Source organism: Bidens hawaiensis, unplaced genomic scaffold, assembly GCF_021521415.1.
Source record: "Bidens hawaiensis isolate Kalapana, Puna unplaced genomic scaffold, B.hawaiensis_p1.1 tig00032751_1, whole genome shotgun sequence".
NCBI lineage: Eukaryota > Viridiplantae > Streptophyta > Magnoliopsida > Asterales > Asteraceae > Bidens > Bidens hawaiensis.
Genome location: NW_027505260.1, coordinates 84899 through 102148, shown reverse-complemented (window position 1 = coordinate 102148; position 17250 = coordinate 84899). Strand labels below are relative to the sequence as shown.

Sequence of the window (17250 nt, the reverse complement as noted above, 5' to 3'; positions counted from 1 at the left end):
GCAGGTTATTTATCTGATCCCCATAAAGCAAAATCTCAAACTGGATACATATTTAAGAATGGAGGAACTGCGATTTCATGGCGTTCTTAGAAACAAACACTCATTGCAACATCTTCAAATCATGCTGAAGTCATTGCATTGCATGAAGCTTCAAGAGAATGTGTATGGTTAAGATCTATGTCACGACACATATTGATTTCTTGTGGACTAGAGAAAGATCGAATTCCAACTCCTATCTATGAAGATAATGCAGCTTGTGTCTCGCAAATGAAGGAAGGGTATATCAAAAGTGACAGAACAAAGCATATACCACCAAGATACTTTGAGTATACTCGAGACCTTATTAAAGACAATCAGGTTGAAATGAGATATGTCCAGTCCAGCAACAACTCAGCTGATCTTTTCACAAAAGCACTTCCCACAGCAACATTCAGGAAACATGTTCATGATATTGGCATGCGCCATGTACGAACAATGTAACGACCTGCAATTTGAGGGGGAGCTATATACTGCACTCTTTTTCCCTTAGCTAAAGTTTTTTCCCATTGGGTTTTCCTTTAGCAAGGTTTTTAATGAGGCAGTACTTCAAGACCCCGAAGTTTTGAAAAGGTGTCATCCAAGGGGGAGTATTATGAATCCACCGACGCTTTTTTTGGATGACCACTTTTTCAAAGATGAATCCACCGACGCTTTTTGATGACCATTTCTTTCAAAGCAATAATACATGTTTATCTCCTTAAATAGTACCTTTGAACAGTAGTTTTTGTATTATAAATAGAATGATTTGAACGAAGGTTTATATCCAGTAAAATTCTCATATTCTCATATTTCCTTGTTTCTTGAAGTTCTTATATTATAAGCTTGTTAAAGTTTGGGCTAATATTATAACAAAAAGGAAAATTTGTGAATAATATATCATACAAAAATGTTGAAAATGGGACTGTTCTACATGTGTTGGTGTACAGATTTTTCGGCTTTGAAATAATTCCGTATTTATTATTAGTGGGTAGCCGACAGTATTGAACATGATGAGAATATCCACAGACCACAGCTTTGTCAATTTAAAATAATGAAGTAGACAAAGTTTGCATAAGAATATTTTATTTCTTTGTTTCTTGTTTTTACGCTATTTAAAAACAATGAACGATCAGCCGTATTTAAAATGATTTATGTAATAACACAATATTTTTTTTCAATTATTTGGTTAAAAGTAATGTTTTTAGATAAATTTTGAAAGAAAAAATATGCAACTGTCAGTTTTCATTCGAAGGTCTCTTAATCTTTACGGAATTTACTTTTTCTTGCACTGTTTGCGAATAAAATCATGTTGGCCACTCTATCGAAAAGTGATAAGAAAATTGTACACAAATGATATAACTGTAGGCACAAATTCGATTTATACACAGGCAATTTTAACATGTTTGGTCCATATATTTCTATTATATGAACTACTGATTTTAGAACCCGAGTAATACACTTGAATTTTTAAATTTTAAAACTAATAAGATGAATTATTTTGAAAGAAAGAAACAACATTAATTAAAGGTAAAAGTTAAATCTAAGAAAATTGGAAATAAATAATCCCGTCTTTTGTGTATTGGCCGATAATAATCTCACATTTAAAAATCACTAGCAATGGTCTCACCTTTTAACTATTTTTGTCTCACTGGTCCTCCGTTAAAAAAATATTTAATCATTATGTTTTTTCCTTAGTTTCAAACCGATATTTTAGGGCTTTTGATCGGAAGAACGATACGAGCCGACCGATGTAAAACTTATCTCGAAATGGTGATCCAAACGACGAAACAATGTTTCAATTCGGGTGCTTGAATTTCCAATTAACAAAAATCAAGTCATTTGAAACACCGTTTCGAAATAAGTTTTACATAGGTCGACTCATATCGTTTTTCCAATCAAAAGCCCTAAAATATCGATTTGAAACTAGGGAAAAAACATAACGACGTTAAGTATTTTTTAACAGAGGACCAGTGAGACAAAAATAGTTAAAATGTGGGACCATTGCTAGTGATTTTTAAAGATAGGATTATTATCGGTCAATACACAAAATATGGGATTATTTATTTCCAATTTTCCTTAAACCTAATATATAGATAAGAAGTTTAAAATATAAAATTTACAAATTCGAGAAAAATCTCTTACATGAAATTTTTGTGTAACTTATTTGTGGAGATGAACAAATGAATATGGATTATGTTAAATAGATGCATGGATATAATGTATTCGGGTTAAGCATTTGCATTGAATCATAGATGAAATTATTTATTGAAGTGAACTAATATTGATTGGTGGATAATTTTAGTATGAACTCAAATTTCAAGCATGATTTATAAATTTATTTTGATTGATTTACAAATTTAATTTAAGCAAGTCTACAAAATCGTTCACCACCTATTTAACGACAACAAATCAAAATTTTTTTCTTTAATAAATTAGTTCCAGTATTAAGTTACAAATCTTTCCTCGTTTAAAATGATCTTGGAATTACCTAGTGATTATCGAAAATTTTGTTGTCTTTTTTATTTAGATGAGTTTCATTATTTTTTTTTTACTTAGACGAAAATGTAAATTTATTGACAAGAAAAAAATTAATAGGTTTCAAAAAATATCCTGCTTTTGATATAAATTTAAGCTCATATTAAAACAAACATTAGAATTTTTTCTATAATAAAGTATTTTTATATTTGTAAACAGAATGCAAATATAAAACAAACGAAGAATATAAACTTTTTTCTTGTTTATGGATATTTCTACTCGGTTAATTATTCTGATTACTTTATATATACGTATAACTAAAAGCAATAGACAAAGTTTTTATTAATTTAATTAAGTTTTGTGTTTGACCATTAGTAGTAGTTCCCAAATATTGTTTTAATCAATTGGTGTATGATATGTAAAATTTTAAAACCCTGTATATTCGGTTTTGTCTTTTAATTGTTTCTTAAAATAAATAACAATCTTAAATTATTAAACATTAATATCATTACTATAAATATTTAGAATTAAGGAGATTGAAGATTAGAATTTAGGAGGGAAAAAATAATCAAGAATCAATATGGGACTGACATGTGGCAACCAGTATTTTCTTTTATTAGTATAGGTAGATTAGGATCGGTGCCAAATCCAGAAAATTTTCGTGCAGGGGTTGGAAAACTTTTGGGTCAGTACTCAGTTGCTTATCGCTATACAAATTTTCTTCGATCTGGTCCGGTTTTACGAGTCGGGTCAAATTGGTATATAATTTCTTTTTCGATCCACTTTGGTCGTTTAAGTCGGGTTAAATCAGGCTGGGTCATATGAAAAAAAGATAATCACATAACATATCATATTACCATATAACCAAAAAACATACATGATACATCATTAGTTATGAATAATTAAAATACAATATATTTATAGTTGTTTTCTACGAGTTTTTATTTTTTTGGTATCTAATCACAACATCATTTGTTCGATATTCATATATTAAAAAAAATATAAAAACAAAACAAATGCTTATTAAAAGTTAAAAAGTTAATTAATCATATACAAAATAAATGGGTAAGTAATTTTGGACAAAAAAACATACTGACTTTTATTATATATTAGGTTATAAGTAAACTAATTAACTCATAAATAACTAAATGTTTTGTTGACATTATCTTTATTTTCACATGTCATATAAAAGGGGAAAGTGAATACGGTACTGTTTAGCCGTGTAACCTTACACGCAAAACCAATCAAAAATATGTAGTTTTGATTAAACCCACCTCATCAATTTAAAATCCTTTCCATTCTTGTAAAAATATTAATTTACTAATCTTTTGAATAACGCTTAGCTGTACCTACTCCCTAAATTCCGCCAAAGAACAAAACTTTAAGTTTTTGGCCTTTTCGATCAGTGGCAGTGGCTTGCAATTTCTTAAATTATTTTATATTTTCTCGTTTGAATTTTAATTCAGTACTAATATCAATTATTGTAATTTCTTACATAAGTGGCTTGAGAATTCTTGGATTGAAATACCTGCAAAACCTTTTACTATGTAAAACCATAATAATCATAATAGTCAAATCGTAAGGAGGCTTTGGAATTTTTGGGATAAAATCTCTTTAGGCAAACATCTTGAACAAGAGTTGACATGGAATTATTGTAAAAAATGGAAAGATTTTAAAATAGATGAGGAGATTTAATCAAAACTACGTAGTTTTAATTGGTTTCACGTGTAAGGTTGCACGGCTAACAGCACCGTATTCACTTTTCCCATTAAATTTTGGTAAAATTATGGGTTGTGAAATAGAGTTAATAAAGGTCTATTACATCCTTAAAATGTTAAATTAGGTCATTTTCATTCCTTTCTTCTTTAACTGTAATATGAGAATACTTTTTTGCACCTGCTGCCGGAAAATATGGTTGGTTTACTCTTTTTTTCATCTCAAGTTCTCGCTGTTGGTGGTCGTTCTCAAATCCATAGGGGTCGTGTCAAAATTTCATAGGGGTCGACTGGAATTTTAACATATATAAACCACTAAAAAAAATTTTCTCACATGGGTCGGCCGACCCCCTACCACTAAGGTAGCTACGCCACCGATTAGGATTGAGTTGTTCTACAAATGTCAACAAAAATAAGTGACATGTGTTAAGTTGAGACTAAAGGAAAAGAGGTATAAAAGTAACAGTACGCATTTTCTCTCTCCATATGCAAGTCATATGTTAATTCCTTCATCATTTTAAACGACTATAACTTTTTCATATGATATTAAAAAAAATCACTATAATAGCAAACGCTTTTTTTCTTTAATATGAGTATGATTTTGTTATATAAAAATTAAAACAAAATTTACGTCACTGTGTCTTTTTGCTTACCATTGTGTCTTTTTTTCGTCATTACGTTTTTTTTAAATACTAATAACACCATTGTGTAATAATAATATGTATATATAATGAAAAATACCAACAAATTATCTAATACATAAAACACAATGATGAATACATGTTACACAATAATGAATACATTTAACACAATGACCTGCAACGTATGGCACAATGGTGAATGCATATAACACAATGACCTGAAACGTAAAACACAATGGAAATTACATATTACACAATGACTTGAACGTAATGCGCAATGAACATGATACTATTTTTCTCAAATTAAGTGAATGTCACATGTCAATTCCGAACAAAAGATAATGAACGTATTATACAATGACTAAAACACAATGATAAGTAGGAAGACAAATGTTGAGCACAAAGACACAATGATGAATAAAAAGACACAATTACGTAATCTTTGTTTTAATTTTTATCTTTAATATGAATATCAATTAAAAAACACAATGACCAAAATTTATAATACAATGCATAGAAAAAACTCAATTAAAAAACACAATAAACAACCAATAACTCAATATAAAAAACCCCCATAATTTTTTTTATTTTTATATAACAACTAGTTTTATTCTCACGTGTTATACGGGTTGATTTTGGTTTTGTTTTTTTTTTAAATATTTCTGGCTGTAAATTTCAAATGACCAAGAGTTCATAAATTTAAATTATAATAATATCATATTAACCAGCACTTAACACACAACACACAAAAATCATGAATTGATGATAATGGACAATGAAAGCATGAATTAATTAAACCAATCGAATAGAGAGTGTTACAAAGAAGCAGATGCTATACATTAAGGATGCCTATCCCATACCTTCCTAACTTCTTGAATCTTTTCACAAATGTAGCCGTCACTTAATAACACAATGGAGAAGATACTAATGAAACTCCAATCATGTTTAGCTCATGAACATCTTCTACATATTTTTCATACTCTTTGATATCTTTAACTAAATAATTCATATTACACTGTTACAATAATATTTCATTGTTTAAATAATAAAGTTACATCATTGAAAAGCTTTTTAAGTCTACAACAAATATGAAATTTGAGTGTATTTCACTTAAACTAAGAATCCTTTTGTTGAGTTTCAACAGAGGAACACATCCTCTGCTTTGCCAGGTGGATATTTATTACAGATTACAATTTAACAAACAACATAGTATTTGTTGATCTATAGATATTATCAAAATATCACAAATCTACTCGGGTATTAATTTAATTTTTTATTTTCTACTCACTTATATTTATTTTCTTTTTCTTTACATCAGAGAGATTATATAAAAATTGCCTACACCAAATTGTGTATTCAAGTGCTTAAGTTTGATCTTGTACTTTTTGATTTTAAACATACGAATAACATTATTTTAAATTTAAAATCATACTAAACCACATTGTTTAATATTACTATCTACTCGTTTTGAATACTGCATATTATTATTGTTATACTTATATATATACCTAGATATCTAAACCAAGTATAATAACAGAACCTATTACCTTAAGTTACAAGAGGCTTGTACTCGCAACATGGAACCTTTATAAGCAAAACGAAAAACTCCAATCTACAAAGTCAAGTGGTTTAGAAATAAAATAGAATATTAAATACTCATGTTCTGCATTAACAACAAAATTAAGCTCAGATCACAAATTGCAAAGGACAAAACACACAGATCACTACAATCTATTAAATTTCGTTGCCATTTAGTACATAAAAATAAGCAGCTCGCTGATGCATTTTCATACAACATTATATATATGAAAACAACATCAACTACAACTTCTCTAACCACTTGTAGCTTGCAATCAATTATTATGATCTTTGTATATATCCAAGCTACACAAAGAACTTAACATGCAAAGCATACCTATGGATGGCTGATGCCGCACATTGCGGAGGTTAGGGATTTGGCTTGTTTTAGTGCACCCACTATAGCCAATGAAAATAAAACCCTAAAAAATAAAAAGAGCCGTTTTACATGTCACACAACCTACCCATCTCGTGTAGTCATCAAATACATGTTCACTTGACCATAAATCTTTTGACACAACTCCTGAAACACGTTAAATGCACAATAAATTGAGTATCTAAACACATGAAAACGAAACCCTACCTATTTAAAGATACTCATATTCAATGAAAATTAAGCATCCTCAATGCATCGATATCAAAAGCATTACGTACTATCACTTACATGAACCTCGGCTTCTTATCCTCGCTATGGGCCCCTTAAAACCGGACGTGAACAAAAAGGTGTAAACTGACATAAGGAGGAAAAAAACATATGTTGTTTAATTAACAAAGTTAAAACTAACAACCGTTTAAACTGATTTTTTTAGAATTGCCCAAAATACCCTTGATGCAAATTAAACCTAATATGTAATTTTGACTATTTAAAAATCCAAAAAAACTGAATTTACTCCTGATCCCCAACTCGTTACCTGAAACACACTTATTATTATGCTACTTGTGCATTAGAAATATGATAAGAGTCATAGAACTGGACGCGAACAACAATTGACTTACCCGGAAACCGGCACAAGGAAAATGAAACCCACTTTGTTGCCCACAAAAGACTAAAACTGTCAACTAATCACACCTGTAGTTAAAATTGAATACAATTTACCTTTTTACTGCCCATGTCTACTGTGAATCTAGAACCAATATAGTAGTAATCAAATACAATATTTCAACATTCATGCTGATCACTATCAAACTTTATTAATGGCAATCCCCCAAAAAAATCACAACTTTATGTTGATACTGTATCTATTATCTTAAGTAAGTAAATTGATGTATATATTTTTAATAAATATTCCTCAAACACACTAATAAAGCATTTAATAAAATAATTAAGTGCAAACAAAAAGGAAATACTCAGTACATCCAAGCAGAGTACAATACAAACTTTAGGGAGGAAGATATGTTGATTACAAAGAAAACGACTTGCCTGATACTCTAGAGAGCCATAATCGCAAGACAATCAAGTAGATAAAGTCCTACACAAACAAAGCAATTAGTATAATCAATTAGCCGAAAGCATAAACAATCTTGAGGAGTACTATTGTAACATCTCGGATTTTTCGTATTTGTATTCGTTTATGTTTAAACCGATTCGGGAATGTAATTCGGATTTTTTGAACTATTTAAAACTTGTATTTATTGTTATTTAACTTGGTTCAACTTGGTTTATAATTTTATAACTTTCAACCATGTCAAATATGCCTTAACAACTCTCAAAATTGCTTAAAACGGCTAAAAATCGCGTTTATGGAAGTACATAAACTAATTTTGCCAAATCTTTCATATTTTCAACTAAATTAACTAAACTTAAGCTCCAAGTTATGTTAGTTAATGTTTTAAAATAGCCCAAATCATTTTCTTGATGCTTAAGACATGATATTTAAGATATTAGACATGATTTTTTCATTTATTGATTATTTTGTTTCCTTAACGGGCTCGTTAACAAAACAAACGAATTTATGAACTTTATTATTTAAACTAACATAACCTAAAACCCTAAAATAATCTGGAAACTCAGCCCCCAACTCTAAAAAAATCGTTCATAATGTTTTATGGTGTTTTCTTTAAGAACTTCTATCTTCCGGTTTGACTTTCAAGCTTCAAAACCCTTTGACTAGTCTTTTACCATCTCTCCTTTATGATTTCGGATAAGTTGTCTTCATGAAAAATGTTAGTTTCTTATTTAACTAACAAAATACTTTAATCAATTTTACTGATTGATGGGGTTTTGTCGGTCAATTGCTCTCCGGCCCGTTTTAGGGCATAATAGTTAAAATACTTGATTATCCGATTTCTCTATCTTCTATTGGAATTAGCTTTCGGGCCATAATACTTTTAGTTTTATCTCGAGATTTTGAGCGTACTGACCAAAACCCGACTTCCGACTAGCTGTTCGGATTTTGGTCAGTACTAGCTCGCTTATTTACTGAAAATCTCATAACCGGAGTTCTAGATATCCGTTTGGATTGATTCCAACGGCTATGTTCTCAGTTTTGACTATATTTTATTTTGTATAAGTCTCAGATCTGTTTAGATCATAAAACTTGTCACATTAACTTTGCTCGTTTATTCTATCTTTCGGTTTATTCGTTTAATCGTCAAGGTGAGAAGTCATTCCCCCCTTTTTTTACCGCTTTTAAATATTTTGGGGACACTTGCCTACTTATTAATATTTACATATTATATATTATTCTCACTAGCAAATTGTGAGTGTTGTGTGTTATCAATTAAATGCTAATTGCTTAATTGTTTAATTATTTACTTTATCGCATTCGTAGAGGTCCATCATAATCACATTAAAGTATGATACGCCGTCCTAGTAGCCAAAGCCCGATTCGCAAGGTAATGGTCAACCGACACCTTTATTTGCAATTGTTTTGTCATAGTAGCCATAGCCGTGTTCGAGAGGCATGGTCATTTGACACCTTTTATTTGCTCATGGTTTGATTGATTTATACTCATAATAATATTTTGGCTTATTTTACTATACATTATTAAGGTGAATTTTCTCACTCGGCCTTGTGTGGACAAATCTATATTATTTTATACGTATTTGCAGGTTATCATTTGGTTGAAGCTAAGATGAAAAAACACTTAGAGAGACCTTAGCTAATGAAATAAAAGAATAGTTGTGTACTATTTTGGTAATTTGTTAAAATTTGTGTACGTGATTGAAATATTGTAATAAATAAAGATATATTGTCATATTTAAATTGTATGGTAGTATCTTGTAAGCTGTGAACCAATGGTTCGTGCCCTAACATTTCCGCCTTAGGTTAGGTGTGAGAACTGTATTCAAACTGTGGATGCTTCTGGAAATCAAATCAGATCACCCTGTGGATGCTTCTAGCAAAAGATAGGGGTGTAGGTTGATCGATTAACAATCGGTGAATCGATTTGTGGAAACCATCATCGACATATACTGCTTCTATGGGATGAATTGCCGCTATGTGGATATTAGGGTTTACAAAAGGGGACGATGGTTTCCAGGTGGGTGTTATGACCCGTTCATTATCTGGGTTTAGATATACGGGTTAAATCATTGAGAAATCACCATTGAGAAATCAAGCAATTTGGTGGTTTGAGAGGGGGTGGGGAGCGACGTGAGAGCGACACGTAAGATTTTATGGTTGACAACTATATAGTTAGTTATGTATGATATTCATATTAAAGATAAAAACGCTTGTTATTATGGTGAATTTTTTTTTTAAATGTCATATGAAAAAGTTATTGGCGTTTTAAAAATGACGGGGAATTAACATGTCCCTTGCATGTGGAGAGGGAAAATTATCATAAGTGGGTTATTACCTTAATGCACTTCTCATAAATTTTTAATCTTAAATTAATCTTCACCGTTCAAATCTAAGATCAATGAATTAGGTTGTTTATCACTCTTCTTATTTTTGTTTTACTTCGTATTTCAACCTTATACTGAGCAATTAATTTGTTAGATACAAGTTATGGGTCAGGTTAAAATATAAAGTACGATATTTATAGAAAGGATAATAAGTAAACTTATCCATTAATTTGGATTTGAATGGTTGAGATTGATTTGGGGGAAAATTAAGAATAAAATAAGAAGAATGACATAAAATAAATAACACATAATTATTGACTTTCTTTCTTTACAAGCAACTCAAATTTCAAATACCATATCTTTTTAAAACGGCCATAACTTTTTTTATATTACATCTTTAATGAAAAAAAAAATCACAATAATAACACGCGTTTTTTAATTATTAATATGAGTATCATATTGCTATATATAAAAAAAATAAAATTAGTGGGTTTTCTGTACATTGTGTTGCATGTTGCGGTTATTGTGTTTAAATTGTGCTTTATAAAATTGTGTGTCGTGTTTTTTCATTGTGTTTGAACAAATTTTGCCTTTTTTTGTGTTTTTCTATTTTGTTTTTTTACTTTGTACTTGTCCAATATGTTTTACAAATTATATTTCTTCATTGTGTTTTTTAATTATCATTGTGTTTTAACTGTCGTATGTAAAAAGTCTATACGTAACAAATTACAAACTGATCTTTATGTACCCAAAAGCAAATTCATCCATATATGAAAAGTTAAAAAGGAACAAGAATACAACACCACAAGAAAAAGCTCTCATGTCGGCGTATGGATGTATAGTCTCCCAAGAAAAAGCTCTCACGTCGGAATGGCGAGGCGACACTAGACGGCCGAGGTTGGATGGTGGTATTTATTGAAAATTCCTCCTGGCTCGTTTTTCCAGTGGGTGTCGAAACCGGTTATGGCTGTGGTGGTGGGCTGGTGACGGTGGATGGTTGAGTGGTGGAGGTGGATGGTGACGTGGTTTTGAGATATAAGAGATGAGTTTTTTGAAAATGTATGTATTGGAATAAATTACCCTTCTTCCTATCCTCCTTACAAATTTGATACTTCCTATTTGAATTTAACTCTACAAGTTATATTACAAACTGTTGAATCTGTAATCTATTTTAACAATTTATACTTCAGTTTTTTGTACTGTGTTTTTATATTTCATTTTCGGTTCTTTCTTTCTTTAATCTAGAAATATAACAAAGAGTAAAAAATCGGTTCTTTCTTTTTAAAACTACGTATATGGTTCAACTGCTTACATGCCGTAACACCTTTGGTTCTTCAAAGTTTATATCTTACATAAAAGGAAATACAAGTGATGCGTTGCAACATGAAATTAGAATGTACAGTTTTAATAACATGCCCGTATCCTTGGAGCTCTCCTATGCATGGTTGTGAAATTAGTTGCTATGATTCCTCAAATATTATGTCAATAATAAATAACTATTTAGACTAAATATATCCTTTTGAAAAGTATTGAATAAATCATAAATGCTAACTCTTATGTTAAATCTTGAATGATGAATATAGTTAATTAAAAATTATCACAAAGTGTGTACCTTATTTATGCAAATTGTAAAGACAATAATGGTGGTGTGCATGTGATCATTTAGGCATTTACTCTTTCTTCAAATAAAATTATGCTTGTATATATGAAACGAATTATGATGATAACATAGAATATATATATAATTATTTTTCAACTTTTACACAAAATCATTTCAATTTTACAGAAATAACGTGTAATTTGTTAAAGAGTTCAGCGGGTCACACATAATAACTTATTGTTAGCGAAGAATCATAATTTGATTTTAGTGGGATCGGTCTTGTCAGTCGAAAGAGAGTTGCGATGCAGGCCCGCTTAACTGTCTTTTTATTGTAATTGAATATTTTTTTACTATTTTTTCCTAAAATTTGTTGAACTTTCATATTAACACCGCATGTTTAGCCGGTTTTGGCCATTTTATTTTTTAGGTGAGTAAAATATTTTAAATGTGAGTTTTGGTGCAATTATATTCAACAAAAGTTCTTTACATTATCTTTAAAAGCATAATTTAAAATTCCTTAATGAAAGGTTTAACAGTATATTTGTTAGATAAGAAATGCGTCATTAAAGCACTCAAATGTCGTTGTCCATGTCAACCAAATCTATATAATTAAGTTTTAGTATTCATTCATAATCTTATTTTTCTTGTGAGTGAAGAAATAGCAAAAAATAATAAAACATATTGTTTAATTAAATCTAGATGAAAGTAAGGAATATAAAGAGGTTTTATTTTAGAATATAAACAAATTTAGAAATACAAAGTTTTATTTGGCTATTTCTGAATGCGTTTATTTAACTATATACACTTGACTAGCTTTTTAACCCGTGTATTACACGGGATTTGTCAAATAATAAAAATAAATAAGGTCCGTTATTTGAAACAAATGAACAAAACTAAAGGTAAAAAGAAAATAAAATATATGGTACAAATAATAAGAATTCTATAATCTTAAATTTACAAATTAGAAAAAATCTCTTTATATACAACATTTTTCAAAATTGTTTTGACGTGTTACTCATGGATAGTTATGATGAATGAGATGAGAGTTAGAGAATTATAATAGAAATTATAACTCATTTGTTAAAATTGTTTTGACCCATGGCACATGTATATGTAGGATAAATAAGATGAGGAATTTGAAAATTATAAAGAAAAATTATAGCCCATTTGTCAAAATTATTTTGGCCCATAACTCATGAAGAGATAGAATGAATGAAATGAAAGATTAAAAAGGAATTATAACTCAGTTGTCAAAACGGTTTTGCCCTAAAACCCATAGATATATAGAATGAATGAGAAGAGAGATTAGATCAAGAATAAATGTGAGATTACCACATCATATTCATTATTTTTTTTATTAGTATTGTTAGATGTTAGATTTGCTAAAATTATTTTGGCCCATAACTCATGAAAAGATAGAATGAATGAGATGAAAAATTAGAAAGAAATTATAACCCATTCGTCAAAATGGTTTTGCTTCATGACCCATGGATATGTAGAATGAATAAGAAGAGAGATTATATCAAGAATGAATATGAGATTGCCACATCATATTTATTATTTTTTTTATTAGTATTGTTAAATTATCAAAAACAAAATAACATTTTGAAAGCTGGATATACTGGATCCGTAATTCCAAAAGTTTAATTCAACACTTGTGAGTCGTCTTTTATCTAATTATATTTAAACAATTGACCACATTTATAAAGATTTAAAATTCTAATCAATTGCTCTACAACTTGAGTAGCACTTATAAATACACTCCCCATTTAACTTTTTTTTTCTAAAATTAATTGTATTACAATTTCAATTAATCATAATATCAAATATTTATATTCTGTTAAATAATATCCAAAGTTAACATCCCCACTTGTAGCCCACTGATACAAGGTTTAAGTTCTCTATTGTAAATTCTAAGTTTGATTCCCACGTATGTCAATTTTGGTAGATTATATGACAATGAAATATTTGAGTTTGCATTGTAAGGTTGTCAGTTTGAATCCCGGGCTCATCCGGATTTTCGTCTCACCATATGTTACACCAGAGAGTTGTATTCTAACTGTCAAGTGATAGCCGATGATATGGTTTCTCAGGGGAACGCCAAAGCCAAACTTTAAAGCTAGCACAAGCTTGGTTAAAACAAATAGTCTGACTATAGTGAGGCACCAGACTCTTCAAATTTGAAGAGCGTAGTGATCTAACACACAAGAAACTCAAGTACTAATTGAAACATTGTGGTACAGCCAATAATCGAAACATTGTGGTGAGTTATTCCAACTGGTAAATACTTCAAGTACTAAACTTGTAGATTCTTCCAATAGAAAAAACCTCGGTCCGTAAATTAATGTAATTAAATAAAACCACTTTCTTTCTTAATTCTTTATCTTTATATTATTCCTCCTCTGCTCTGTTCGGTTCGACAAATCCTAGATTCCTCCAAATTTCAATCCAATTCCAAACCCAGATCAAAACCCATCAACTGGGTTTCAGTCTATGGGATCTGGGCTATCATCTTTTCTTCTGATGTGCAGCAGCACCACCTCTGTTCCGGCAGCACCGCCGGAATCCAGTCTCGGCGATTTGCCGGAGAGTGTGGTGGGTTCTGTTCTGGTGTACTTGAACCCACAGGAGATCTGTAGACTCGCGTCTCTCAATCGTGCTTTCCGTTGTGCATCGACAGCTGAATTCGTGTGGGAATCGAAGCTGCCGAATAACTATGATTTGATAGTGTCGAGAGTGTTTGATGATAAAGGGTTTTGTTCGAATGTTTGTAAGAAGGAGATATATGCGAGGTTGAGTGCACCTAATCCTATCGATGGTGGAACCAAGGTTTGATTCTGTGTGCATTAATTGAATTTGTTTGTTGATTGGTAATTACTAATTAGGGTTGTAAATTGGGTTTTAATTTGTTTCAAAAATGCACTCTAAACTGGTGATTATTTATTATTTGCAATGGTTGTAATGAAGGTTTGATACTGAATTGCGAAACCGGGTGGATTTTTTTTAATGAAGTTTGTTAATATGATTTTGGGATTTTGTTTTCGCAGAAAGTTTGGTTGGATAAAGTCACAGGAAAAGCTTGTGTTTTGATATCTTCTAGTGGTTTAGCAATAACCGGAATCGATGACCGGAGATACTGGAATTGGATATCTACAGAGGAATCAAGGTGAAATTTTTTATCTATATGTATATTTCTGTGTGTATATATACATATATATATATATATACACATGCAAATTCACTATAATTTTAGTCAATTTGTATAATATATAGTACAAAGGTTAGTAGAGTTTTTACGGTTCTCAACATATATGAACAAAATGAAAATGATTAACAACGAACATGACTTGGTGTGTTTTGTTATTTAGATTCCGTTCAGTGGCTTATCTTCAACAAATTTGGTGGTTTGAAGTCGATGGTGAGGTCGAGTTCCCTTTTCCGTGTGGGACCTACACCCTCTACTTCCGCCTGCAACTCGGGCGATCAGGCAGGCGGTTTGGGCGGCGGGTGTGCAATTCTGACCATGTCCATGGCTGGGATATAAAGCCTGTGAAATTCCAGCTTTCAACTTCAGATGGTCAAAAGGCGATTACTCAATGCCATTTGACCAATCTTGGAAAATGGAATCTGTATCAAGCTGGTGATTTTGTTGTTGAGGATTCAAAGGTTCCGATGAAAGTCAAGTTTTCGATGACACAGATCGATTGCACGCATACTAAAGGTGGACTTTGTGTAGATTCTGTGCTGATACGCCCCAAATGAAGATTGATAATCTGGAGGTTAGAAGCAACTTTTTTAACTTGCGAGTAACCTTTTGTGTTAGTATCATGTATGTATGATATATATAGTGAGGTGAGATTGTGAATGATTAATTAGTAATGTATAGGACGCTTTTGGTTGTTTGTGCAAACTTGAACATGTTATCGGCCTATTTAGAGGACCTGGCGAATACTCTAGCTAATCAACAAGATCATATAAATTGCAGCTTGTTTTGAGCAGGTGGTCTTTGAGGGTGTTTAGCTGAATCTTACATCTGCCTGTATGGAAATGATATTAGGTTCGATGTTGTGAGCTTTTGATGGACGAAACGATCAATATTTGTTACATAATGAGTCAGATAAAACCTGTGTTAGGAGTATTGAGGTAAATCTTGCATTTGTGATGAACATAAAAGATATTAGGTATAAAGTTTTATACGCAAAAGTTACATTTGTGATGAAGAGAATATATATTAGGTATAAAGTTTTATACGCAAAAGGAACCGTATAGATTGGTATAACTAAGAGAAATCAAGATGTGATCTTTTGTTGACATGATTAAATAATATAAGTATAAAACAAGAATATTTGTGTCAAATGACAAAGGCAAGTTTTCCACGGACCTTCAAAGTCACTTTATACCAAATGAGCTTCTAGAAGAAGAGCAGCTAGCAGAATCTTACACAGTATATGATTGAAATTGATTTAACTCATCTACTTGAAATGGTTCAAGACTTCAAGTTATGTTTCTCTCTAATGGATCTACGTCCAAAATTTAAGAAATTAGTTAAGGGAAGTTGGTTGATAGTTAATGCATGAAACCTCCTACAAGTTTTGAAACAATATAAATTATATAATTATATTTGACACACCAGTCACATAAAATCCTACAAGTTTTGTATCGCAGGTGCTTCGGGTCAACCCAACGGCAAGCAAGATTTATATGCTAAGAGAGTGTATGGTGGCTCATTCTTGGTTTTAGAAAACAAGAAGCATATTGAGGCGACATGGTCTAAAATGTCTATGATTTGTCATAATTGCCTATTTTATAGTGTATTGAAGCACGCGGGGCGAGTCTAAGCCATTGCCTATTTTACAGTGTATTGAAGCACGCGGGGCGAGTCTAAGCCATTGCCTAAAAACAGTCTCTTAAATATAGCATTCCGCCATGCACAAGAAATTTTATACACACATAGTATATAATATATCTCTACTATATATAACACATGAGTTAAGGACCTCTTAATTTTTAAGAGGTACCTAACTTATTGCTATATGTATAACTCTTATAGCATGGAATTTTGAATTTCAAGGGCCAAAAATGTCTTTTACTCGATTCAAGTTTACGTAACATTGGTTTTGTTAATTTATAATTACATTTTATCCCCTTTATCTTTCCCAATTTTTTGTAACTTCAAACAATATTTGCTTTTCTTCCCCCTAATCTTTGCCCATATATTCTCATATCTATTTTTTTTTATTTCTTATATATATATTCGAGTATATTATGTTTTTAAAAAAATTCAAACACACTCTTACAATGCTCTTATTTTTATCTATGTTTTGATATAAATTTTGTTCAAAACCGAGGTGTTAATTCTAAAGTACAAGTCATAGATGCATCTATTTACAAGTCTTTAAAGCATAGCAATTGCAACTTCTTTTTTTTTGGCCA

At 30.8% G+C, this 17250-nt stretch overlaps 2 protein-coding genes across 2 annotated transcripts in view; one reads left to right on the top strand and one right to left on the bottom strand.

The window, feature by feature from the left end:
• Positions 1-17250, bottom strand: part of LOC143611937 (bifunctional dTDP-4-dehydrorhamnose 3,5-epimerase/dTDP-4-dehydrorhamnose reductase) — a 102593-nt gene that overhangs the window by 52388 nt on the left and 32955 nt on the right. The gene's annotated exons all lie outside the window — the stretch shown is intronic.
• On the top strand, positions 14215-15579 carry LOC143611935 (F-box protein PP2-A13-like). Its single transcript, XM_077086034.1, has 3 exons — positions 14215-14646; positions 14865-14983; positions 15186-15579. Exons 1-3 carry the CDS (start codon positions 14311-14313, stop codon positions 15577-15579), a joined length of 849 nt encoding a protein of 282 aa, XP_076942149.1. The 5' UTR covers positions 14215-14310.